A 27,797-nucleotide genomic window follows, 5' to 3' on the forward strand; every position below is an offset into this window, starting at 1 on the left:
TACTTATGTATAGAACTTTTGGGAGTGCTGAGTCTTCTTAGTAGGAATCATTTAATTTTGATTGCTAGTTTCCTTTGAAATGAGCCATACCATTATTGACAGAGTAGAATATTTACATGTTTCCTGGGTGTTTTTCTAAGTCACTCATAGAAAATGAAAGAATGATTCATTCTCAGAAACACTCTAAGCCTCTTTTACCTGGAATGTGACTAACTTAGATCTTCATATGGCTGGCTCCTTCTTTTTATTGATAATTCACCTCAGATGTCACCTTTTTAGAGAGGGCTCTCTGAATAATCACTCCTTTTTTCTCCCTTCATAACATGTATCAGTATCTGATAATATTATATTTTCCTCCCTCAGTAAAATGTAAAGCTCCTTCAGGGCAAGGACCTTCCCTGTCTTGTTCATCACTGTCTCCTGTGTCTTATTTATTTATCTGTTCTCTGAAACATGTTAGGCAGTCAGTAATTATTTGTTTAATAAATGAATGAATAGAACAAATTTTTTTTGAAATTGTGACATCATTTTCTCTAAATGTCAGTCATCCTTTAAAAATTCATGATTCCATTGAATTAAAGTTTTCTAAAATAAGTGTGGTGTCTGCTTTGTCTTGCCTTTTTGCAAAAACATTTTTTTGATAAATATTGAATGACAAATCATATAAGAATCTGACCTAAAGTAAAGGTACAGGTGACAAATATTTAGCATTAGGAACAACTATGACTTTGTTATATATTGAGCTGAAAGAAGGTCAGTGTGGCTGGAGTGAAGCAAGCCAAAGGGGAGAATAGTCAGACATGCTATCAGAGGAGAGGAAGTTAAGGCCTGATGGCTTTTGTGGACTTTGATATTCACTCTTAATGATGTGAGAGGCCACTGGAGGGTTTTGAAAAGAGAAGTGACATGATCTGAATTATCCTAGAGACTCCTGTGCTGAGAACAGACTGAAGTGGGAAGTGGGAGGTGAGTGTGTATCTGTAGGGATATTTAAGTATGGTCCACATCTAGGCTCTCATATCAGTTCCACTGGCAGATTTGTCTATCTCTGTGCCAAGACCACTCTGTCTTAATTTGTATAGCCCAATTCTAACCTTCAATATATTTAGTAGAGGGACATCTTGTCAGATCCTCCCCTCAAGGTGGAGTCTTCTTATTTTTCTTATTCAGGAGAGTGTTGGCTGTAGTTGGAATTGTGTTCTTCCATATATATTTTAGAATCAGCTTATTTTAATTCCTCATTTAATTCTTTTGGGATTATGATTGGAATTGCATTGGCTGTATAGATTAATATGGAGATTATTTACTTGTAGTATGAATTTTTCTAGCCCTAGAATTGGGATAACTTCATTGATATAGGTCATCTTTAATGGCTTTGAATAGTAGAGACACACACACACACGTATATGTGTAATATACATATGTTTATGTACATGTGTGTATAAATATATAGATCTGAATAGAGGTCTTGAGTATCTTTTATGTTAAATCCTAAGTGCTTTTTTTTGTTATTGTAAATGTGATTTTTAAAAATTACACTTTCTATTTCTTATTGATGTTTACAAACAGAATTGATATTTGTATATTGAGCTTATATTTAGCTACCTTGCTAACACTTATAATTCTAATAATTTGTAAATTCCTTTGAATTTTCTATGTAGACAATAATATCTGTAAATTCTATTAAGTTTCTCTCTTTTCAGTCCTATATATTTTATTCACTTATTTTTCCTTATTTTACTGAGCTGTGTAGAACCCACCAAGATAATGTTTAGTAATAATGTTAAGTATTAATTGTAGGACTTCTTGACATGTTCTTAATTTTTAAAGGCACTGTGTCTAAATATTCCATGTTTAAGAATGATGTAGTTTTTGTCAGATATTTTTATCAAGATGTGAACATTTAAAAAGTGTTTAATTATGGACATATTGCTCTTTAGAAAGCTTGTGCCAGTTTACATTCCTACCATAGTGTCCTAAAAGGCACACTTTCGTGTCAGTATTTTCCATACCACATGGGGTACTCATTTTTTTAAAAGTTTCAAATTTCATAGGCAGCAAAGAAACTTTCTTCACTGGTTTTGATATAGTTCTTCCTTTTAAATCAATATTTTATGTTGATACAGCTGTTATTCTTCTTAAAGATAGCATAAGTTTTTTTAAACAAAAGAACTTACTTCAAAATAATTTCAAATTTAGTGAAAAGTTGCAGAGATAGTACAAAGAATTTCCTGTTTCATAGACCCTTGACTTAGATTCCCCAAATGTTAACATTCTACCATATTTGCTTTATCATTCTCTCTTTTTCTCTTCCTCCATACACACATTTTTTTTCCTGAACAGTTGAAGTTGTAAACTTTATCTTTAAAAACTTTGGTGTTCTTCCTCTTTTTTTTTTCTGGTTAAGCTTTTTATTAGACTGTCTTATTCTAGAGATTCTAGGCTGTGCCTTATTCATTTGTTTTATCAATATGTAATTGACATAAAACATTGGTTTCAAGTGTACGTATAACATAATGATTTTGTTGTTTGTATATATTGTAAAATGATCACCACAGTAAGTCTAATTAACATCCATCACCACATAGTGACACATTTTTTTTTCTTGTGATGAGAACTTTGAAGATTTACTCTCTTAACAACTTTCAAATATACAATACAATATTATTAACTGTAGTCACCATGCTGTACATTATATCCCTAGGACTTATGTATAACTGGAAGTTTGTACCTTTTGACCACCTTCACCCATTTTGCCATTTCTTAAAATAAGAGCATTGTTTTATATAACTGCTTTACTATTGTCAAAACAAAAAATTTATCATTGATACAATATTATTATCTAATCTGTATGCATTTACATTTTATTAGTTACCCTTTATAGCAAAAACACTTTTTTCTTGTCTAGGAGCCAACCCAGGATCATGCATTATATTTAGTTATTGTGACTCTAAATCTGAGTCTTCTTTTCTGAAACAGTCACTCAGTCCTTCCTTGTCTTTTATGATGTAGACATTTTAAAAGAATACAGGCCAGTTATTGAGTAGGATGACCCTCAGTTTGGGTGTCTGTTGCTGCCTATGATTAGATTGATGTTTTACCTTTTTGGAAGAATGTATATGTATATTTGCATACACATTTATGTTTATTTCTACATCTCTCTATATTAAGAACTGACCTTACATGGTTAACTCTAATTCCAGTCTTTCCCCTTTTTCATATTTTTAACTTGCTTTTATGAGAATGACACCAAACCCACATTATCCACAGTATCTTATTTGCTTAAGCCTAGAATACACATAAAGAAGTTTCATATCTCTGCATAAAAACAAGTATCTAAGTAGAGTGTAATATTTGTTTATATTTCTTTTTGTCTTTAGCTCAAAGAGACAATGTAGTTAAAATAATTGTTTTCAAAAGTTACGTTGAGTTAATTCTTTTCTCCCACCCTCCTTCAGTGTAGTTATGTTACTCATTTCAAATACATTTAGGTACATTTGTTCATTTGTGTTCCATTTTGGGTTCTTCCCTCCTATTATTTCTTTTTTTTAGTGTATGAAACATTAACATGGTTTTAAAGGAACTGTGCAAAAAGAGGATAGGTTATTAGAGTACTGAGATATAAAACTTAACAGCTTTTAATTGTGTTTGTTCTTTCAGAGAATCATTTAATACTTCATATCAGGACAAATATGTGAAAGTTCCTGCCAACCTGTGAGAATTTCTTCCTTTGGACATTTTTCCTTCTACTTACTGTACAACTTGCTAAGAAGTTCTTTTCTGATGCCATGTTCTGTGGCTTGAATCAAAAGAGGAGTTTGTCTTCATGAAGATTCCTAACATTGGTAATGTGATGAATAAATTTGAGATCCTTGGGGTTGTAGGTGAAGGTAAGTTTAGCATTCCTTGAGTTTTTGAACAATGTACAATCATACTTACCACTGAAAAAGTTATTAATTCAGATTCTATTAATTTAACCTATATCAACTCATGTATGTGCCTAAGAGTAAAATATTAAAAGTAAAATTACTTTTAAACTATTTAGGTGTTTTTCTTGAACTGAAAGTCAGTAACATTTAAAAACTCTTTGAAGTTTAAGAAATCAAGGATTTATTAAGGCTGCCTTCATTTCATTCTTTTCATTAGCAATCACAGTTTCTTTATCCTACAATTTTGGGATTACATTTAATTTTTATGTAAGTTAGGCTTATTTTGAATAACTTAAAATTTATGTAAGTTAAATTTTACTTAATATGAGGTATAAATAAATGAATAAATAACTTCTATTTGTCTTTGAGAATAACAGATTCACATTTTATAAATTCTGAGCTACACAATTTGGTACTGTTTTAACATCTCTGAAATCAGGATGTGTGTTATAATCAGTAGCGTCATGGTTTAATTAGCAGCACAATTTCTTTCCTAATAGTACATAAAATAATACGTGTAGTCAATGATGTCATCAATTTGATGAAATATAGTAATTCATTTTTCATAAGTCTTCCTGATTTTTCCTTCTTACTAATTTTTGCTCTTGACTTAAAGATAACAGAATCATTTATTGAAATTTCCATAAAATTAACAGGGTATAAGTGATTGTAATTGTGGTTTCTTAGCATTTATATCTTTAAAGCAAGTATTACAAAAATTTCATATTTTAGAATTATCAAATAAAATTTGAATTTTAAAAGAAGTTTTAAAAATTTACCTTTGTCAACAGCAAAGTTGTTCTGGATTTTAATATTAAGTTGTTAAATCCTTTTCAAATAAATAGAAACAATTAAAATACTGTCTAATCACTGGGTGTTTACGTCCGGGTCTGAGGAAACCACATAAAAAGAATGGATCCTTCTTCCTTCACAAGTCAACTCCTTTTCCTCTTTTTCACTGATATTTCTTATGTAAATAAAATTCATTATCAATATCTTATCTACTATTAGTTTTATAATACCTCCCTTTTTTGTTATTTCTTATTATTGTATTTTCAGAAGTATTATAGAGACTTAAGCAGTAAAACTACTCACTGGAGAAGGTCATCTCCTAGGGTGTAACAGAGTTGGAATGTTCCAGATTGTGGACCTAAGTTTTTCTGGATTACAGCCTTGTTTTTCTTAGTGTACCCATAGATAATCGTCCTCTCAGGGATTGGCTTAAATTAATTAAAACTACCAGACTTACATAAATCAGAATATGTCAGTTTAAGTTGTAGTCAGAACCGTCATTGCTGTAAGTTTTTTTTTGTTTGTAAACTACCTCAGAGGATGCTCTTTGGCTGTAAAATACATATATATTAAGGAAATTAAAAACTGTGAAGCAAACTACATTCCTGCATCCTAAGCAGTGCATTTTCACCCCATAGAAAAATTAGCATGGGCAGTTAAATGAAGATTGGATGATTGCCTGGTAATTGTGGAGTTGAGTTGGATGGCTTAGTGGCTAGTTCCACAACTATGATAATAAGATTTCATCCATCTCTATCAAGTGGAGGATACTTGTTCTGGTTTCCCAGACTCTGTTGGAGACACATTCCCAATTTTTGTAATGTTTGCTTTAAAGATATAAATGCTAAGTCCCCTTCTCATAGTTGAATTTAAGTTTTGTCTGTCTGTTAACATCAATGTTCTTGATCTTTCTACAAACTTCAGTTATGATACATTACATTTTGATTCTCCTAATTAGATTTTTCACATTATAACTTTAGCATCAGTTTCCTGGGTACCTTACTGTCAACTCTGTGTTCTATGTCTAAGGAAATTGTTTACTAGCTAGTTGATAGGATAGGTAACCCAGAAGGTATTGATACATCTCATTTGAAATATATCAGAGAAATTGGGAGTGCTTGGCTATAAATGGTCAGAGGTCCTTGGACGACTTGTGCTGGTGCCATTGAACTGAGTATTTATGGCAAAAATGTAGCAACTTCTAATAGTTATTAACTGAAATGCTGAGATGAGGCCTGTACTTACTATTTTCCCATCCAGGAAAGACATCCTAGTATCGTAAAAGAGGATTTAATTGTCTCCTAGGACCGAGAACATACTTGGTAGGCTCACTGCTTGAGCCTACTTTTGGGGAACTGTTAGCTCTTAAATTTTGAGTTCCCTAGAATCTTTTGAGTTAATTTTAATTTACTGTTAAAGTTAATATGTCCAAGTCTTGTCTCTAGAAATTTTTTAAGCTTAAGTTAAAAAATGTCTCAAGTGAAATTTTCTTTAAAAAGAGAAACATTTAAATATACATACTTATTGGGGAAATGGGTTGCTTATACTCTTGATTTATAAAAAATATGTTAAATATTCATGCTCTCTTTGTGTGTGAGTCATTGGATTATCACTGCAGAATATTGTCGTTTTAGGAATCATTTCTAAACCATATACTGATAACCAATGTAAATATAGTAGAACTTTGATTTCTCCAAGAGCTGTACTTTTTGTACATGCCCCTAATTGTTTACTTTTTTTTTAAATTATAGGAGCCTATGGAGTTGTACTTAAATGCAGACACAAGGCAAGTGCATGATTTTTAAAAAGAAAATATCTATTTATGTTTAACTGTTTTGAAACTAATGTAGCATTCTGTGCATTTGGGCACAGAATTAAAATTATTTGGCTATGATGATGATGCCTAATGAATTAGAACTAATATGTGAACCCAGAAGAAGGAGACTACTTTTGGACAAGCTTTATCATGATTAGGTAATCATTAGTTCTTTATAATCATGTGCTATTTTTTTCAACTGACCTATGTATAGATACAAAGCTGCCTAATGGGATGAGAGAAAGGTTGGTAGAGAAAAAAATAAAAGTGATGATAGATTTAATTATGTTCAAGTACTTAAGAGCAAGGAGGCATTTCATTCAGTCAATATTTTTCATGTAGACCCAGTAACTTAGATTGCTTGTTGGATCAGAATCCAGATTTTGAAGAGTAGTGGATAGGTGTTTGGTTATGAAATAGGACTTGGGGTAATCATATATGATTATGATTATTAGCTGTAGCTGATCACCCTTGAATAGCCTTGAAATGAATCTTTTTATATAGATTATTTGACTATGATAATAATCACTAGTTATTCAGGGAACTTATTTCAAGTTTCCATAGCTTTTGCTCAGTGTTGAGCATGTTTTACTCAAAGACTAAATTTAAAATGGCAAGTGATTAAGCTGTAACAATTTCAAACATTAGGTTAAATATTTTTCTAATATGGTATACCTAGTCTGAATATTATTATCTGGCCTCATGCTATTTTGTGTATAATTTGTTAAGACCAATATTTAAAGTTTTTTCTGATCCAAACTTAGAAATAAAATAATTCATGAAGGGATAGAGAAGATGCTCTCTCTCTATATCATGTTGAAAAAGGCAAGCATTGTTCAACAGCTACTTTTGAGTAGTTTTCTTACAAGGAAATAAAACATTTTAATTCTTAGTGTTCATAATGTTTTAAGTTACAATGTATTAAATAAATGTTAGTTGTACTATTAAAAAATTAAAGTTTTTTGTGATATTTTATAATAATATAATTTATATCTGAGATAAGCTTAGCAATTTAGCCCAAGCCATTTGATTTAAATTCTCAAATCTATCATAACATGTATGTATGTATGTATGTATGTATGTATGTATATATGTGTGTATGTATGTATGTATATATATGTGTGTGTATATATATATACACACACACACACAGAAATAAAGATGATATAATTTTTATGTTTACTTTTTCTTTCCTATTATACTAAATATTACCTTCATTTGAAATTAAAGCTGCATGACAGTTGTGTTTAGGATTTAGATCATAGGTCTCTTATTTTAATTCAAAGAATTTTCTATTCTTGGAATTGGGTGTTTGAAATAGTTTATGTTGGTTAATAGTTATCTGAAGATCTTTGCCAGTAAGTCCTCAAAAAATGGTTTAAATACTATTGACTCTTGATTCAGGATGATTAAGAATTTAAAATAATACATATAATAAAAAGTTTTACACATTAAATACCTCATTAAGAAATATTACTGCAATTTGAAATTAAGCAAATGGAAAGCTTTCTAATGAAATGCTATGCTTTTAAGGAGGTGCCTTGAATTATAAATTTATGAAGCTTTAAAAAAATAAAATTCTTGCGTGGATACTACTCAAAGAAAATAGGTTGTTAGTATCCAAGTTAAATTTGACTCTTTCATAAACGTTAATACCCCCTTTTGTACTATGGCTCTGTTTATACAACACAGCAAATGGAAGCTTCAGTTCTTAGTCCTAATCCTTGAATTTTAAAACCTAGGGATTTCTGATATATAATGGCAAATCTTCCAACATCGTTTTCTCTGAGTCTTTGTGATACTTCTTCCTGTGACATTTTCCCCTATACTTTCTTTTGATCTTATCTAAGCTCTCTTGCCTTTTATGTAAAAATAAAGTTTATTAGTTGAATATATTATTTTTATCTTTCCATATATCTGGTTTACTTGTTTGTTAAAACATGCTTATTACCTGTACCTGGTTCTCATAATGCACACTATTAGTGCCAGCAAGATGAACCCAGAGTGAAAGTGGATGAGTACAGGCATCTCTGCTCTTGGGAAACCAACTCTAAATGTGAACTCTGATTCCTAGTGGCCATACATAGGGCACTTTGAGTTATAAGGATGAATGAACCGAAGTTTTCATACCCTTACATGTCTTATGATCTGTCTGAAGAGATAGAAGAATAGATGCTTTAAAAAATGACCTGTGAGGTTGCTGCAAATGAGATCGCATCTAAAAAGAATACTTTTTATTTTTTTACCGCCCTTCACTAAATGAAGGACTCACAGACCAGCTCTCTAATTATTGTTGCTGTTTCCTTTCATACGTCTAAAAAGATACCACTGGATAGAAAATTTGAAGCATAACTTAACCCTTTAGGATCAAATGAATGTATTACTGTGAAATCTCATTATAGTTAAAAATGGATTTAATCCTCCCTTTTGTGCCCATTATATGTGAAATAATCAAACCCATATATTGCATACCTTTTAAAATTTTAATAAAATGCTTTAAAAATGTATAAATCAGGTCTGTTGTGATTACTTATGCAAAGGTCTGTGTGATCACTTATGCATAAATTTGATCTCTTTTTGAGAAGGTTGGCTGTGGTTGTATATATAAATAAATAATTCCTAGCATATTGTGTATTTGCATAAGTATGAAAGAAAATCACTGTTTTAATCTGTGTACTGTTGCAAGAAATTTAGACATATTTATAAACAGATATTTCTTGTCTTTTGTGAACATAATACGATGTTGGGCTATTTCAGGCCAAAGATCATACTTCTTAATTTACTGAAATAAATGCTGCTCAATTAAAAAAGAAAAATATAACTACTCTCTTTTTGACAGCATCTGTTTATTGTTATATATGCATATTGGCATATATATGACAATTCTTACAATGACTGTTCAGCTCCTTATGGGGCTTTATGACTGCTCACATTTGGAAGAATTTCTGGTTTGGACCTTTACTCTGCAGATATGCATTGCTGATTTTATCTGTGTGTCTGCTTTGCAGTGCCTCTGAGAAGGAAGGCATGTTTTACAGCATACTTTTCTTCACAGAAGCCCAAAGAGGTCATCCTCACAACAAAGTAGGGAGAATGGAATGGAATTGAAATAGGGGGATGCAATTAGAACTTGAGGCAAGAGAGGTTGAACAGCTGGATAGAGAGAGGTTGGAGATTGATGCTAATTGAGCCTAGGACAGGGAAGTGCTGATTCCTGTAGTTCCTTTCCTGTGGTTGACTTATGAGAAGTTTTTGTTTGTTTTGAGGTAGTAGGTAACATATGCTCTTGAATAGCTGATTATACAATCCCATGAACAATCTAGAGTACAGCCTATAAGCATTAAATTAATAAAATTGACTTAAATTACAGAACCAAAAACAAAGGACACAGTAGAGAGCTGTTACAGAGTAGCAGGTTCCTGTGGAAGGATTAAAGATGATCCCAAGGATTTGTGGTAAATTGAAAAAGCATTGGTAACATTTGTCTCACTAAACTTACAAAGGGAGTGTAAGTTTAGGGGGAGAAATTTTAATGAGTTTGGCTTTCATAGTAAAGAATAAAATGTTAGCAGATTACCAAACCTGATATTAGTAAATACCATGTATGGAGCATCTACCATATGCTAGGCACTCTACTAAGTGATTTCTATTTTACATTTAAACCCCACAACAGCACTACTGTCTCCCCCATTTTACAGATGAGGAAACTAAGTCAGAGAGAGGCTATGTAACAGGGCCAAGATCATGTAGCTGATAAGTGGTGAAACCAGGCTTTGATCTGACTTCAGAAATAGCTGTCTTTAAAAAAAATTTTTTTAAGTGAAGTATAGTTGATTTACAATGTTGTGTTAGTTTCTGTTATACCAGAAATAGCTATCTTGAGCCTGAGCTGAAACTGTGAAATGGTATGAACCTTCCAAGAGGAAGGACAGAGCAGAGTGAAAGGCATGTTTAAAATGATCGTACTGAAAGGAGAGGGAGCAGACCTCTTGAAAGCAAGGAAGACAAACTGTTAAAAATAGCTTTCGGGGAGGGTAATAGGTCAGTGGTGGAGCACATGCTTAGCATGCACGAGGCCCCATTACCTCCATTAAAAAAAAAAAGTTTAACCTGATATTCTCTTGGAAGACAAGGGGGATTTAAAAAACAACTTAGAAAAAATAACATATACCTGGGAGCTACTTCAATCACACTGAAGCTAAAGGATGGGGGGAGGGTATAACTCAGTCGTAGAGTATGTGCTTAGCATGCATGAGATCATGGATTCAATCCCCAGTACCTTTATAAAAATAAATGAATAAATAAACCTATTTACCTCCTCCCACACAAAAAAATAATTTTTACCAATAGTGTGAAAATCCGTAAAGAAGATCCATGATAATAAGGATTGAGAAGTGAGAAAATTCATTTCATTTAACGATGCCATTTCTTAATGACTGCTTTCAGTAACATGATATATTAATGCTAAGTTGCATAGAAAGGGTCTGGATTGTGTCATTTTTCTCTTTTGAGAGTACAGAAATGGAGATTGAGAGTAGTAGGAAGGACAGTTTTGATTAAATATTTTTTAGTCGGAAATACCCATCTTTTCCCCTACTAAAAGGCATTTTTTGGCTGTTTGTTATTACTTAATATTCACAAATTTGTATTTTGCTCTAAGGCTTCATTTTTAGTGAGCAATATACATTTTGAATTAGTGATTCCATTTTTTTTTCAGATTAATTTTGTTTTTCTACCAAAAAGCAAAATGATGACTTGGTTGCTTTTTTAAAACCAAATTATTTTAAGAAGATACTTGAGCAAAAGTCAGCGAACCATTATCAATTTAACAGATTATTTATAGTTGCCATCTAAAACCACACAATTATTTTCTAGTAGAACAAAATAAACTTATTTTTTCAGGTTTTTTCCTGCATTAAATAAAACAAATGTTTTTCTTTAACTTTCAGTTTTATGTTTTACATGTGAATTGAAGTTTTAAAACTTTAAAGAAATGAGTCAGCAATGAGAAACTGAATATATGGGATTAATGATTTACTTTGTAGTTACATTCCTTCATATTTAAATAAAAAATAAGATACAGGTTCTTGCTTTTGTGTGCAAAATTTCTAGCATTTAAAGATTATAGAGAGGCTCAGGGTTTTTAATAAAGGTTTTAAGAAGCTGGAAATATTTCAGTATTGATTATTTTATCATAATCTTATTTTAAGTAATTGCACTCTCTGAAATGACATGAATTTATGGCAGATTATGAAGATTAATGAGATGTAAGTGTTAAGCTGTACTTCAGGTCAGGAGCAAAGATAGTAGGAATCATTAATGGGGGAAAACATCTTCTGTCTCTTCTTACAGAGGCACTCATGTAGAACCATTACTTCTGTGTGGTTTTCTCTCTTGACCCGGTTTTTGTTGCTGATCTGATTAATTGTAGAACAGTCTCTGGAATACTACAAAAGTCCTACCAAAATCAGACTTCTTTGTATTATAAGTATTCTGTATTTCCAATAATGCTAGTCTGTTGATATAGGAAAAACTATCCATGTTTCTATTGTCTTGTTATCAATAAAAGAAATAGTGGCTCATGTGTCATTTCCAGGTGAATGTGACTTCTTTAGGGAACTGTAAGAATTTGGGGCTTTTGTAGGCTTCCTGGTTGACTTTATCCTCACCATCCTAATTTGGATTTGTTTTTCTTGTTTTTTTGTAAATGAGATAAAGGAATGGTCATATTAAAACTAGCCACTGGTAGCTCTGCCTGCATTGTCTACACAGAATATTTTACCTCATTCATCCTTCTTATAGTGACTCAGTCCTAAATGATTCATCCCTCCTCGATTCCTAAGCCCCTCAATCTGGAAGACGGTCTCCAGGTCCATCTGCGTTGCTACAAATGGCATTATTTGATTCTCTTATGGCTGAGTAGTATTCCATTGTATACATATATACCACAACTTCTTTATCCAGTCATCTGTCAGTGGACATTCAGGTTGTTTCCATGTCTTGGTTATTGTAAATTGTGCCACTGTGCACATTGGGGTGCATGTATCTTTTTGAATTGGAGTTTTCTCTGGATATATGTCCAGGAGTGGGATTGCTAGATCATACGGTAACTCTATTTTTAATTTTTTAAGGAATCTCTGTAGTGTTTTCCCTAGTAGCTGTACCAAATTATATTCCTAAGCATAACTCTTTATTAGTTGTTGAAATTAGTAACTGGAAAGTAGTGCATGGGGATCTATTTCTATATAAAAAGTAATCTACCCCTGAAATACTATTAAAAACTATAGTTTACATTCTGCAATGCTTTTCAGCATTATTATTTCTTAATTTAAAGGTTTGTTTCCTATGTTTAAAGCATTTTAATTAAAAATATTAAATAACATTTTTTTCTATCTCCTGCTCTGTATTCTAGGCATAGTATTATAATGTAAAATTCAGCCAAACATCTGTTTAAGAAAAATCTCTGGAATGCCTACAAAATGTCAGGCACTCTGTTAAGACACTGGCTCAGCAAAAATCAGTAAGATGTAATTTCCATTTTTGAGAAATTCTGTCTAGCATGTATAAATTAACAAATACAAGATCATATTTTCTTTTGTCAGGAAGCTTAAAATACAGTTTGAGAGAGGTAAATTTGAGAGATAATTGTAGATGAAATGATAGTATAAAACTTTCTTTTTTTTTTTTTTCCAATAAATACTCCATTAAAACCTGCTTAGGAAAAAACTCATGTTAGTAGTAAAAAAGAAAGAAAGAAAGAAACAAGCATTTCCCAGAACCCCGTAAGAGAACCACCACAAAGATAGGAGTAGAATTAGGAATAACACTGTTGGTTGATGACAGCTGAATGAGAATGGTATAGTGAGAGCCTTTGTTTACCTCTGAGTGTCATAAGGCCTAGAATCCTAGGTGCTGTATTGGTGGATTGTAGAACCTTCCCCAATGGCACAGCTGAAACTTGGTCCACATGGACCAAGTCATTTCCTTTAAGGACACCATATTAGGATGGTGACAGTGTAGATCTGGAATTGGCAAACTACTGCCTGTGGGCCAAATCTGGCCCGCCACCTATTTTATAAAGTTTAGTAGACTATAGCTACACTCATTTGCATATTTTCTATGGATGTTTTTGCACTAAAATGACAGAGTTGAGTAGTTGCAAAGGAGACCGTATGACATACAAAGCCTAAAATATTTATTTTGTGGCACTTAACAGAAAAAGTTTGCTGACTTCTGATGTTGAGCAAGCCCTAACTAGGAGAATATGGTGAAAACAGTATAGTGGCCTTAGTGGACCAACAATCTCAATTTCTATTTGTTTCTTTACCCATAGTGCTCTTGGAGCCTGAGGAATAGGGTTAATAAAATGTAGGACTTCCACTGAAAATTACTTTTCCTTTGAGCTGGACTTAAATAAATCCTTTGACTATCTGGGTAGGAAATTTTATATTGGTTACCTCTTTCACATATCAACTGTCAGAGAAGTGGACTTTGCTAGCAACTGGGTGTACAGAGACACATACAGTCTGTTACACTATGTTCCATCAGTGGCCTGAATAGCTCTCTTTTCATCCAAAGATGAATACAAAGAAAAAAACAGATTTCATTAAGACTATGAAAGATTACTTGAGTTAAAGAAAAGGACATTCTCACAAACAGGAAGAATAAAATTCTTTGGAGACAAAAAACTTGACATATCTTCCTAATATAATTCAAGTGGCCATAAATGAGAAATTAAGTTAAGAAGCAATAGTAATCTCTGTTTCAAGTACCTCTTAAATTCTAGGCATTGTGCTAGGTGCTTTATTTTCATTACTCTTTAGATACTCTGATAACCATAAAAGTTAGACTTACCTTCCTTTTACATGGGGGAAACTGATGCTCAAATAGGTTAGTTTCCTGAAGACCGTACTAGTTAGTAGGTGTAAGAGCCAGGAATTTTTTTTTTCTTTAATTGAGGTAAAATTCACATAATGTAAAATTGACCATTTTAAAGTGTACAGTCCAGTAGCATTTAGTACATTCACAGTGTTGTGCAACTACTACCTCTATCAAGTTTCTAAATATTTTCATCCCCCCAAAAGAAAACCCCAGATCCATTAAGTGCTCACTCTCCGTGGCAACCACCAATCTGCTTTCTGTCTCTATAGATTTATCTGTTCTAGATATTTCATATAAATGGAATCATGCAATGTGTGACCATTTGAGTTTGACTTCTCTCACTTAGTGTATTTTTGAGATCCATGTTGTAGCCTATATTGTTACTTCATTCCTTGTTTATGATTGAATAATATTCTATTTTATGGATATATCACATTTTGTTTATCCATTTATCTGTGGATGGACATTTGGGTTGTTTTCATGTTTTGACTATTGTGAATGGTGTTGCTGCGAACTTTCGTGGTCAAGTTTTGTTTGAGTTCCTATTTTCATTCTTTTGGGTATATACCAAGGAGTGGAAATGCTAGGTAATATGGGAATTCTGTGTTTAACTTTTTCGAGGAACAGCAAAACCTTTTTCCACAGCAGCTGTACCACTTTACATTCCTGCCAGCAATGTACAAGGGTTCCAGTTTCTCCACATCCCTGCCAACACTTTTTTAAAAAAAATTATAGCCATCCTAGTGGACATAGTGGTATCCTATTGTGGTTTTGATTTGCATGTCACTAATGATTAATGACATTAGAAATCTTTTCATGTGCTGTTGGCTGTTTGTATATCTTTAGAGAAATGTCAAGTCCTTTGCCCATTTTTAATTGGGTTATTTCAACCATTTGTTGAAAAGACTTCTTTTTCCATTGGATTGCCTCTGCTTCTTTGTTAGAAATCAGCTGTGTTTGTGTTGAGTCTTTTTTGGGGGTCTCTGTTCTGTTTCATGGATCTGAGTGTCTATTCTTCACCAATACCATACTGTCTTGATTACTGTAGCTTTATAGTAAGTCTTAAAGTCAGGTCCTCCAATTTTGTTGTTCTTTTTCAGGATTGTGTTGGCTATTCTGGATCCTTTGCCTTTTCATATTTTCTTTAAGAACAGTTTGTTGATTTCTACAAAATAGCTTGCTAGGATTGGGATTACATTGAATCTGTAGATCAAGTTGGGAACTAATATTTTAACAATATTGTGTCTTCTAGTCCATGCACACAGAGTTCTCTCTCCCCTTGATTTCTCATATCTCTCTTTGATTTCTTTCAACAGAGTTACATAGTTTTTTCACATACATATCTTACAAATGTTTTGTTAGATTTATACCTAAGTACTTTTTTTTCTTTTGGTGATAGTGTAAATGGTATTGTTTTTAATTTTAAATCCTACTTGTTCATTGCTGGTATATAAGAAAGTGGTTTTGTATCTTTGAAGGATTTGGACCATTTATCTAAGTTATCAAATTTGTAGACATAAATTTGTTCATAATATTCCTTTACTATCCTTTTAATGCCCATGTGATTGGTAGTGATGACTTTCTTTCATTTCTGATATTAATAATTTGTGTCTCCTCTCTTTTTTGTTGGTTATCTTGGCTAGAGGCTTATCAATTTTGTTGATCTTTTCAAGGAACCTGTTTATGACCTATATCATTTTACTTCTCTGAAGAACTTTTTAAAACAGTTTTTTTACTAGGCAGAACTACTGGTGACAGATTCCCTCAGTTTTTGTTTATCTGAGAAAGTCCTTGTTTCTCTTTCACTTTTTGAAGGGTAATTTCACTGAATACCTTCTAGGTTGGTTTTTTTTTTTTTTTCCTCCAACACTAAATATTTTACTTCATGGCTTCTGACAAAAAGTCAAATGTACTTCTTATCCTTGTTATCTCTGAGTAAGGTGTTTTTCCCCTCTGGCTTCTTTCATGATTTTCTCTTTGTGTTTGGTTTTCTGTAGTTTGAATATGGTGTGTTGAGGTGTAGGTTTTTTGATATTTGTATTGCTTGGTCTGCTCTGAGCTTCCTGGATGTGTGATTTGGTATGTCATTAATTTTGGAAGATTCTTATCCAGTATTCCTTCAAATACTTTTTCTCCTTTGTCTCATTCTTCTCTTTCTGGTAGTCCAGTGAATACCTTTTATAATTGTCCCATAGTTCTTGGATATTCTATTTTGCTTTTTAAAATTCTTTTTTTTTTGTTTGTTTGCATTTTAGTTTGGAAAGTTTCTATTGACATCTCTTTAAATTCACAGATTCTTTCCTTAGCTGTGTCCAATCTACTGATGACTCCGTTAAAGATACTATTCATTTTTATAATAGTGTTTTTTATTTTTAGCATCTCCTTTCAATTCATCCTTAGGGTTGTATATGTTTACATTATTTATTTGTTCTTGCGTGTTGTCTACTTTTTCCATTAGAGCTCTTAACGTAGTAATCATAGCCGTTTTAAAATTCCCTATCTGAACTTATCCTGCGTAATCCCCAACCCTGTGTTTTGTTCTGATGCTTGCTTTACGTCCTCATACTCTGTTTTTCCTTGCCTCTTAGCATGCTTTTACTGTTTTGTTTTTTTTTAAGCCAGGTAGGATATATTGGATAATAGGAACTGAGGTAAATGGGCCTTTAGTCTAAGGTTTTATGTTAATTTGGCTGGGAATTGGGCTGTGTTTAATGTTTGTTGTAGGTGTAGGTGCCAAAGGCTTCAGTTTCCTCTGGTATCTTAGTTTTTTGTTTATTTTTCTCCCTCACTGTCTTTGACTTTCCTTAAGCACTCCTTTTTAAATAAAAGCTGTTTCTTGCAACTCTTTTTGCTATAATCCACTGTTACTGTACTGGAACCTTGGTGACACAGTGGTAGAGTGTAGAAAAGGGAAGTGTTTTATAATGTTAGGACCAAATCTCAGTCTTTTGGAGGGTCTGAGCCCTGGACTGAAACCTTTAGAAATATTTCTTAGCCTTTTCCCCACTTCCTTTTAGGTGAAATGAGAAGGCTAGAGGGGACTATATTTAGCTAATTTCCTCTCTCCCAGGACATTATATAAGGCTCTGGTAAAATTTCCCTTGGAGTATTGGCCTTTATTTTGGAGAACCTTCTGGACTTACTTCAAAAGTTGTTACTGCTCCCATGGGTGTATTTCAAAATGGTTACTCTTCTATTCCTCTTACCGAAAAGGGGAGGAGATAGTTCTTGGATCTTCATAGTCAGAACCTGGTGAGGTTCCTGGAGGTAAAGGCATGAGAGTGTAGAGGCCCTCCTAAGATTGGGCCCCCAGGAGTTCTCACTCACAAGCCTTTGTCAGAATTACCATTTAAGTTTTCTTACTAGTGTATTATTCTAGCACCTTCTGTTTTAGGTAAGGTAATCTTTGATATGATCCTCTGTATTTGCCTGTTTCTTCAGATTTTAGGAGTTCAGTTTGCTCTGTATCTCCGGTTCTGTGATAAGCCTAATAAAAGTCATTGATAGGCAGTTTGTTCAGGTTTTTTCTTGTTGTAAGGACAGGAGTGACAATATCCAAGTACATTATGTGTTGGAGCTGAAACCTGAAGTCTTACATTTATACCTTCAAATTGGAAATACCTTGTCCAGTTTAAAAATAATGTTCAACAAGAGGCTTTTAACTTTCCTATTAGCTGTTTGCTTAGCTAGATGACTCATTCTCAGTTATTTTCATCCCTTTGAATCTCAGATCTGTATATTTTCAAAGTGCTTAGTAAGAACTTTCTCAGAACAAAATATTTGAAAAATTTAACTTCATATAGTTCTAGAAAATTGCTAATAACTTTATCCTAAATTAACTAGAATTACTGATTTTCTTTTCCTGTCCACAGCACTGTTCTTTGTTTCATCAGATACCGTCTATAGACCATGCTAAAGTAGTTTCAGGGATTTTTTTTTTAACCTTCATCTGTTGTTATTTTACCCCTCTTATTTTTGAAGAAGTAGCTCAATTTTCTAAGGCATTTTGAAATCTCTGGAGAGTAAGCATTGGTTAAGTTTGAAAAACTAATGAGAATAAATTCCCAACTTTTATGCTGCCAGTGGTCTATTTTCAGTTAACCTTGAAGGCTGCATTAATTATAAACTATACATCTTGGTGACTTTAGCTTAATAGAATTACTTTCAGAATCTGTGTGATAGAGGACAGTTTGGCTAAAATGTGTTATTTAAGCAACTGAGAAAGCACTATGTGTACTTTTAAGCCTTATAATTTGATTACTTGTTAAAAATTGCATTTTGGGAGGCTTCATTTCTTATCCTTGGAGAACATTTGTAACTAACCTCTGACAATTGAGACACTGTAAATTATGTTAACCTTGCCCCCCCTTTATAGGTTTCACTTTAAGTTTTATTTTCCTCACTGAATCTACTGTGAGAAACAGCCATTAAGCCAAAAAACAAATAAGCTGCATGGTATTAAAGATTGCTTATTAATTGGGAAAATTTATATTATGTTTATTTTAAGAAATATTTTTCTGTTTTAGTTTTCCCAATTGTTTAAAATAAGTATCTATCTTTGGGAATTAAATTTTTTAAAGAGGATGAATTAAAATATTAAATATTTTGAATGTTATCTTAATATACTAAATAAAGTTTGTTTAAAAAAATGATGAGTCAGTACTCATTGAAATAATTTGATTGAAAATAATTATTTTTGCCATGTAATAATTAGTTAGCTGTGGTCCATTTTAAGGTAAGATCTATTTGTCTAGCTTGCTCTGAATTAGAGGCAGAAACTTTTCCCTAGGCTTTTTGCTCAGAGACATTTCTTACAAAGGAATAGGACCATCAGGATGAAATGGAGAAAGAATAGAAGGTCTTCAGTAGTGGCACAGGTATATGTTGTGCCCCTTGCTAGGTTCTACCCACTCTCAACAGATTGGTGGGTGGTGTCAGTGTTGTGCCTCCTGAAATGTTTTTTTTTTTAAAAGCTCTTGATATATTATAACAATATCATTGAAGAAACCCACAAGAATAAACACAGTGTATCAGTATTTTAGTCTTAACATAAAAGCTTCCCTGTGCTAACAATTCAACTGAAGATAATGGCCCATGTTCAGTAAATAAATATTTAAATTGAGGCCCCTGTTGGCAGAGACTTGACTTGAAATTCCAGATAAGGAGAGAACGAGCAGCAACTCTTCTTTTTTGGTCCTGATCTTGCTATTACCCCTGCTAACTGAAATGGCAGCTTCCCTTGCAAAAGGCCCCTTTGTTCACCACAGCATTCAGGACCACAGCACCAGTATAGATCGCCTGTCTCCCTCTCCAGAGACCCTCAGGACCAGGCCCACGATTCTTGACATTCTGTCACCACCACAACTCACTGGCTGTCCATTAGGACAGAACTCTTGTCTCTGTACTGCTCTGTACATCCCTCAGTCTCATCCTGTCTCCTCTCCCAACTCTCCCACTGTCTGCTAGAGCTCTTAGGTGCCGTTAATCATTTCTCCCATGGCCTCAACCTTGCCCCAGACTCACAGTGTAATCTCACTTTCTGCCTTTGGGCTTCTCTGCTGCTGCCAAGCAGATGCGTGAGGTAGCCCCCTCTGGCTACCTCTGCCATGCCACGTGCCTTTGAGTTCCTTGGGTACAGTGAGTCCTTTCCCCTTCACATTTTTGCCCATGCTGCTACTGCACATGCAGCAGTTTTTCCATCCTTTGCCTCTATACATTGTGATCTGGGTTTCCTTACATTAATCTCTTGGTGCCTATTTGTTTCCTTCTTGGCACTTACTTAAATTTGCAACTGTATATTCACTTACTCACTTAGCCTTTTTCATTGATTCTAAGATATACTTTTCCTCCCACGTTTCTGAAATTGGGGCACATCCTACACTGGATGCCTTGATTGCTTTCTTAATGGTAAATGAAACAGTGGTTTCTCTCACAATTAATTAATTATCATAAAAATAATCAGTAAAATACTGTACTTTAACTTACCTGTTCCCAACATTGATTGTGAGTTCCACAGGAATTCTATCTCTTACCCATCAGTAAGAACCAGTGCCCAATGAAGTAGCTGGCACCTAATTGGCACTCAAAAATAATGCTTTGATGAATATCATTATCTATTTGGAGATGGTAGCCCTGATACACCTGAAGATGCATCAGTGAATATATGCATGTGAATTTTTCATTCAGTTTCTGTGTTTGAGTCTTTATCTTTGGAGATTGCTTTATTCTGTAATTGAAGGAGATCTTTAGATGTATCTATTTTGTTCCCCCATTTCTGTAACTTGTCCCAGTATCGATATATGCACATCCTTATTTAAGAGTATTTGCTCACCGTGTATGAAAAATAAATCCAAAGAAGCTTTTATCAGTTATCAGCAATTGTCTTTCATTAAGGGAAAGAATGAGGAAGGTACCAAAGAGTAGAAGACTTGTAAACTTTAGAGTTTTGAGTGCTTAAACTTACTTTTTCATTTTACTTCATCCTCTAAGGAGTGTGGTCACTTGGCATGACTACTTCACTTTTAAGTGAAAGAACAGTGAATAGGCAACATGAGTGACTGGAGTGCCTTAGGCCAACTCCTCAACAGGGTTCAAACTTACTCCACAGCTGGAGAGAAGGTGTGTCTCTCAGTCCTTTTTATTTTTCAAATCCTGCTACTGGGGACAGCAGTTGGGTCAGCCTGGGTTGATGAGCAGTTTGCCTTTCGTTATAACACTTGGCAGCCTGGTTGTGAAAATGTCTGCTATGGTAAGTCCTTCCCAATCTCTCATGTGTGCTTCTGGGTCCTGCAGATCATTTTTGCGTCTGTCCCCACACTCTTATACCTAGCGCAAGTGTTCTTTGTGATGTGAAAGGAAGAGAAGTTGAGATGCACTTGGAGTAGATCAAAATCAAGAAGATCAAGTATGGCATTGAAGAACATGGCACAGTGAAAATGAGAGGGGGCTTGTTGTGAACCTATACCATCAGTATCTTCTTCAAGTCTGTCTTTGAGGTAACCTTCCTCCTGATCCAATGGTACATCTATGGATATAGCCTAAATGCTGTTTACACTTGCAGATGAGACTCCTGCCTGCATCAGGTAGTCTGCTTCCTCTCTCGTCCCACAGAGAAAAGCATCTTCATCCTCTTCGTGCTACTGATGTTCTTGGTGTCCCCTGCCTTGAACATCATCGAACTATTCTACGTCTTATTCAAGAGCACTGTGGACCACGTGAAGGATCCGGAGAGTGAGCCACAATACTTCTGGTCTGTCAAGCCCCTCCAGTTGCTCCTGATCAACTGTTCCTCTCTCCCCCACGTCCTCTCTCAGGGACAAGCTGGTTCCTGGAGACAGCTGCAGAGCCGGGAGTCATGCCAGCAGCAGTGTAAATGACCTAGAGATCTAGATACATGATTGAAAGTGTTACAGTTCTGTTCAGTTGTTAAAGGAAGGTGCAGTAGACAGTGTACTTTTGTTTTGGTGGAGGTGGTACTCGACAGTCAGTCGCAAGGCTTAGCAGATACCAAGACATTAGACTACCAGGGTGTCGGAGATTGGAGGGTGGAGAGAGAGGGATTAACAGAGGTACATGCTGATATTTAAAACAGTCGACTCAAAGAACTTGGGTTCTAAATAAAAGTTGTGCGATGTGATGCTTAATTAAGGCCTTTTCCTCTCCTATATTCCCCTAAAATTATTCAGTGTATGTGAAAGTGGTAGATATTTGCCACATATTGTTATAAACAGATGCAGTATAATTTCACGAACATAGATTTTAAAATAATGCACACAGTGTTCACATTTGAGCCTTTCTCGTGGATTTTTTTTTTGGTGTGGCTCAAAATGATGTTTACATTACATAATTTCTGCTGTGAAAATGAAGCACTCTTTTTCCAATTCCCCCCCCCCCCAGTGTATCCTATTGTGGATACTGGTTCTATTTATTATTTTTTTCTCTTTTGTAGAAATATGTCACAAATGATTTCCTTTTTCTGCTTGAATGACAATTTTAGTACTATAAGCAGCACTCATTAATGTGAGAAACTTGAAAGAAATGCTTAGAACTGGACTATTAAGTGTTCTTACATGAATTTTGCAGTAATGGTCTTCTTGGCTTTATCCAACTTAATAAACCCAACTTAATAAACCCTACTTAATAAACATTATTTTGGAACTTGTATTGTGTTAACAGTTTGGCAGTCTGTCTCTTAGGATGGCCAGCATTTTTGATATTTATACTAAAATTTTATTTGGAATGCAAGAGAGGTTGAAAGAGGTTTGAGTACTATCCATGTAACTAATTTGTTTAAAATATATGCTAAATAAATTTCTTCCATTAACTTTTTTAAAGCTCATCAGAGATGATTGGTGAAAATGCTGGGCTTGATACTTTTTTCTTGCATGACAGCAACATAAGCAGTTTTGTACAGTGAGAAATACTGATTTGTTTAACATTTCATGTTAAACTACTGTCATGTTCAGCTTTATTGCGTGCAGTGTATACCTAGTCCATCATGTATTCTAGAAGGTGTTCTTTGTTCTGTAAAGTTTTAAGAGAGCAGTCCGCATGACTACCTTCTCTGAGAGTTCCTGGCTGCACTGACTTTCTTCCCTAGTCTTCGTTGGTACATCTTCATCTAAGCAAAATACACTAGAACAGATTTTTGGAAATGGAATTGTGGTGACTATGTTAGAGAAGGTTTTAGTATCGGCACTTTTAATTATATGTAGCAGGATAACAGATATACCTTCTACTTTCAGATGTGCAAAAAAAGTGTCTTTGTTTTTCTTTTAACCTGTCTACTCTTTATCAGAAACTTCCTCCCACCCCACAGGGCACCGAGGGAAGAAGATGGGGACAACTTAAACATTAGACCTGCCATTCCACAACATCTTGCTCTGGCAGTTTCATTCAGAAAACTCATTCTCTTGGCTCAGTTGAAGAGTCTTTCAGATTTCCTTCTTGCAAACCCTTTCTTGAGGGATAATCACAATCATTTTCTAATGGGATGTGTGTTTCTGTGGGCACTGCAAAACCTCTGAAACCTTGCAGTCAAATTGGACACTGCCACCCTCACTTGCTATTTCACATTTTCACATATTGCTTGCTTGATGCTCTTTAAATTTTTATCTTAATTATAGATTCACATGCAATTATAAGAAATAACAGATTGATTCCATATATCCTTCAACTAATTTCTCCCAATAGTAGCATCTTGCTTAATTACAGCAGAATATCATAACCAGAAAACTGACATTGATATAATCCATGAACTTTATTCAGATTTCATGAATTTTGTGTGCACTTGTGTGTACATGTGTGTGTGTGTGTGCACGTGTGTGTGTGTAGTTTTATCACTTGTGTAGATTTGTATGACCACCAGTCAAGATACAGAACAGTTTTTTCACCAGGATCCCTTATGTTTATGGCCACAGCCACATCCCCCCCACCTCCTATTTCCCTATCCCCTGGCAGCTGCTAACATGTTCATCTCTATAATTTTGTCATTTCAAGAGTGCTATTTAAGTGGAATGATATAGTATATGACCTTTTGAGATTGGCTTTTTTAACCGAGCATAACTCCCTTGAGACCCCAATAGTTGTTTTTTTTTTTTTTGTCCATAGAGTGGAGGTACCACGATTTATTCACGTGTTGAGAGGCCCTCAGGTTTGCAGTTTGGGGCTGTTACAAATAAAACAGCTATGAACATTCATGTACAGGTTTTTTTTTGTGATTATCAGTTTCCATTTTCCTGGGATAAATGCCCAAGAGTGTAATTGCTGAATTGTATGGTAAACGAGTGTATAGTTTTGTAAGAAACTGGCATACTCTTTTTTCCAGTGTTTTCTATTCCGTCAGCAATATATGAGTGATCTTGTTTCTCCACGTGCTCACCAGCATTTGATATTATCACTTTTTTATTTTAGCCATTTGAATAGGTATGTAGATGATCTTATTTTAGCTTAAATTTGCATTTCTCCAGTGGCTAATAATGTTGAACATCTTTTCATATGCTTATTTGGCATCTCTGTATACTCTGCAGCAAAATATCTGTTCATGTCTTTAGTTCATTTTCTAGTTGGATATTTGTTTTATTACTGTTGAGCTTAAGGAGTTTTTTTTTATATATATGTATGTATATTGCAGGATCACAGATATACATATACACATATACATACATATATACATACATATATATATGTATATATGTATATGTGTGTGTGTGTGTGTGTGTGTGTGTGTGTGTGTGTGTATGTGTGTGTGTGTATATATATATATATGTTCTGGATTAAAATCCTTTGTTAGATATATTTGAAAATATTTTCTCCCAGCCTGTAGCTTGTCTTTTCGTTGCTTAATAGGGTCTTTCACAGAACAGAATATTGTACTTTTGATAAGGTCATTTAATGATTTTTCCTTGTTTGGATTAGGTGGTAAGTCTGAGAACTCTTTGTCCAGTCCTTTTTCCTAAAGATTTTCTCCTTTGTTTGCTTTTAAAAGTTTTATAGATTTACAATTTGCTTTTAAGTCCATGATCCATTTTGAGTTAATTTTTGTATAAGTTGTGTGAAATTTAGGTTGAGGTTCTTTGTTTTTTGGCCTATGATGACCAGTTACTATAGCACCATTTGTTGAAAAGTCTCTTCTTCCTCCATTGAATTCCTTTTGCAGGCAAAAATCAGTTAGGCATATTTATGGGGCTCTGTTTCTGGGTTCTCTGATCTGTCCCATTGATCGATGTGTTTATCTTTCTGCTAGTATCACACTGTCTTGATTACTGATATGTAGCTCTGTAGCAAGCCTCAACATCAGCTATAGTGAGTCCTCCCACCTTATTCTGCTTTTTCAAAATTTCTTTAGCTATGGCAGGTCATGTGCCTTTCCATTTCAATTGTAGAATAAGCTGGTCTATATCTATATAAACACTTGCTGGGATTTTGATAGGAATTACTTTAAACTTATGTATCAATTTGGAGAGAATCAGCATCTTGTTGAGACTTCTAACACATGAGTACAATATCTTCCTCAATTTATTTACGTTCTCTTCAATTTTTTTCATTAACATTTTATAATTTTCAGGATACAGATCCTATAGATATTTTGTTAGGTTTATATCTCATTTCCTTGCAGCAGTTGTACATGGTATTTTGCTTCTGATTTCTGTCTCCACATTTTTGTGGTTTATATATAGAAATGTGATTGATTTGTGTGTATGTGTGTTAATCTGGTATCCTTACAATCTTGCTAAACTCACTAGTTCTCAGGGTTTTTTGGCAGATTCCTTGGGATTTTCTATGTAGACAATCATGTCATCTGTGTCTATTTTATCCCTTTGTTTACAATCTGTATGTTTCTTATTTCTTTTTCTTGGCTTGTTACTCTGGTTGGTACTTCCTATACTGTGTTAGGTAACAGTGATTAGAGCAGACGTTCTTGTCTTGTTCACGATCTTTGGGGAAAAGCATTCAGTCTTTCACCATTAAATATGATGTTAGCTGTAGGGTGGATCATACTTATCAGGTTGAGGAAATTACCTTCTATTCTAAGTTCGCTAGGGAGTTTTTTAAAAATTATTATATATATCATGAATGCGTGTTGGATTTTGTCACATTCTTCTGTTGCATGATTTTCTTTATCCTGTTGATATGGTTTTCAAATGTTGAATCAGCCTTGCATATCTGGAATAAATCCAACTTGGTCATGGTGTATAGTTCTATTTATACATCGTTGGATTTGATTTGCTAATATTTTGAGGATTTTTGTGTTTGAGTTCTTGAGCAATATCAGTCTACAGTTTAACTTTTTGGACTTTGTCAGGTTTTAATATCAACATATTAGTAGCTTCATAAAACGAGTGGGCATGTGTTCCCTTCTCTTCTAATTTCTGGAAGAGATTGTGTAAAACTGATGCTAATTCATCTTTCAGTGTTCAGTAGAATTCTCCAGTGAACCCATCAGAGCTTGAAGATTTCTTTTATTGGAAACTTTAAAATTACAAATTCAGTGTACTTAATAATTATCTGACTTTTGTTTATTTCATATTGGTAAAGTTTTGGTAGCTTGTGGTTTTCAAGGAATTGGCTCATTTCTTCTGAGTTGTCAAATTTATGAGTGTGAAGTTTGTGGTGTTTTCTTACTGTCCTTTTAATGGTTATAGGATTGTAGGTATGTCCCATGTTTTGTTCCTGATATTGATGATTTTTGTCTTCTCTCTTTTAAAAAATCTTTATCAGTCTTGCTAGAGATTTATCAAACTTATCAATCTTTTTATAGAAATAGCTTTTGCTTCATTGATTTTTCTCAGTTGTTTTTCTGTTTGAAATTTCATTGATTTCTCCTTTCATCTTTATTATTTCCTTCTTTCTTGCTTTGGGTTTATATTCTTTTTATAGTGTTGAGTTAAATTGTTGATTTGAGACTTCTTTTCTAATATATGCATTTATTGCTATAAATTTCTCTCTTACTATTGCCTTAGCTGCATACCACACATTTTGGTATAATATATTTTCATTAAGTGATATGAAATTAAAATTTCCTTTGAGACTTCCTCTTTTGTATGATGGCTGCTTTGAAACCTTTATCAGATAATTCTGATGTCTCTGTGTTAGCATCTCTGGATAGTCTTTTCTCATTCGTTTTGAGGTTTTCCAGGTTCTTAGCATGACAAGTAATTTTCTATTGAAACCTGGACATTTTGGATATTATGTCATTAGACTCTGGATCTTATTTAATTTTCTGTCTTATCTGGCCTCCTTTGACACTCCTGGCAAGGGAAGGGGGCTCCAGATAGGGATGGTAGTTCGGTTTTCTCTGTCCACCTCCATTGACACCTACTGGAGAGGGGCACCTTGTTACTGGTGTGAGTGAAAGTTCAGCTTCCCACTGGGCCTCTGTTGACCACCCTGGCTGGGAGGGGCAGGAGTGCCTTGTTACTGCTTCCCACGTGGCCTCCACTGACACTACCCTGACAGGGGCTTGGGCCTGCCTACTTCGCATTCTGCCTCTGCTGGTATGAATGGAGCCATAATTTTCACTGTTCCATTTGACTGGAGTAGAGTGGTTATTGTCTAAAACTTTTCCATCTTGCTATGCTGCTCCTTTTCTGGTCCTTTAGTTCGAGAGAGAGCAGGCTTTGATTTGTGCCATGGGCATTTTGGGGTTACTTTAAAATCCTTGTTCAGTAAGTCCAATATCTATTTCATCTCAGTGTTGATGTCTCGTCTTCTCGTTCAGATTGTGACTTTCAAGGTCCTTGGTATGAAGAGTGATTTTTTTATTCTATCCTGGTCATTTTGGTTGTTACGAGACTTTGGATCTTTTTGATCTTTTTTGTTGAGCAGGCAGCCTCCCTGTTGTGGGATAGTGTGATGGTTGGATGGGGGTGTCTGTTCAG

At 34.1% G+C, this 27,797-nt stretch overlaps 1 protein-coding gene and 1 pseudogene across 4 annotated transcripts in view; both read left to right on the forward strand.

Moving 5' to 3' along the window:
* CDKL5 (cyclin dependent kinase like 5) overlaps nucleotides 1-27,797 on the forward strand; it is a 190,763-nt gene that overhangs the window by 56,839 nt on the left and 106,127 nt on the right. For all 4 annotated transcript variants that reach the window (XM_074359946.1, XM_074359942.1, XM_074359943.1 and 1 more), the window contains exons 2-3: nucleotides 3,661-3,890; nucleotides 6,473-6,507. In XM_074359946.1, coding sequence (XP_074216047.1) covers nucleotides 3,827-3,890; nucleotides 6,473-6,507 — 99 coding nt within the window. In that variant the 5' untranslated portion in view covers nucleotides 3,661-3,826. The remainder of the gene's footprint in view (nucleotides 1-3,660; nucleotides 3,891-6,472; nucleotides 6,508-27,797) is intronic.
* On the forward strand, nucleotides 14,225-22,789 carry LOC141576367 (gap junction alpha-1 protein-like; annotated as a pseudogene).

Source organism: Camelus bactrianus, chromosome X, assembly GCF_048773025.1.
Source record: "Camelus bactrianus isolate YW-2024 breed Bactrian camel chromosome X, ASM4877302v1, whole genome shotgun sequence".
Lineage (NCBI taxonomy): Eukaryota > Metazoa > Chordata > Mammalia > Artiodactyla > Camelidae > Camelus > Camelus bactrianus.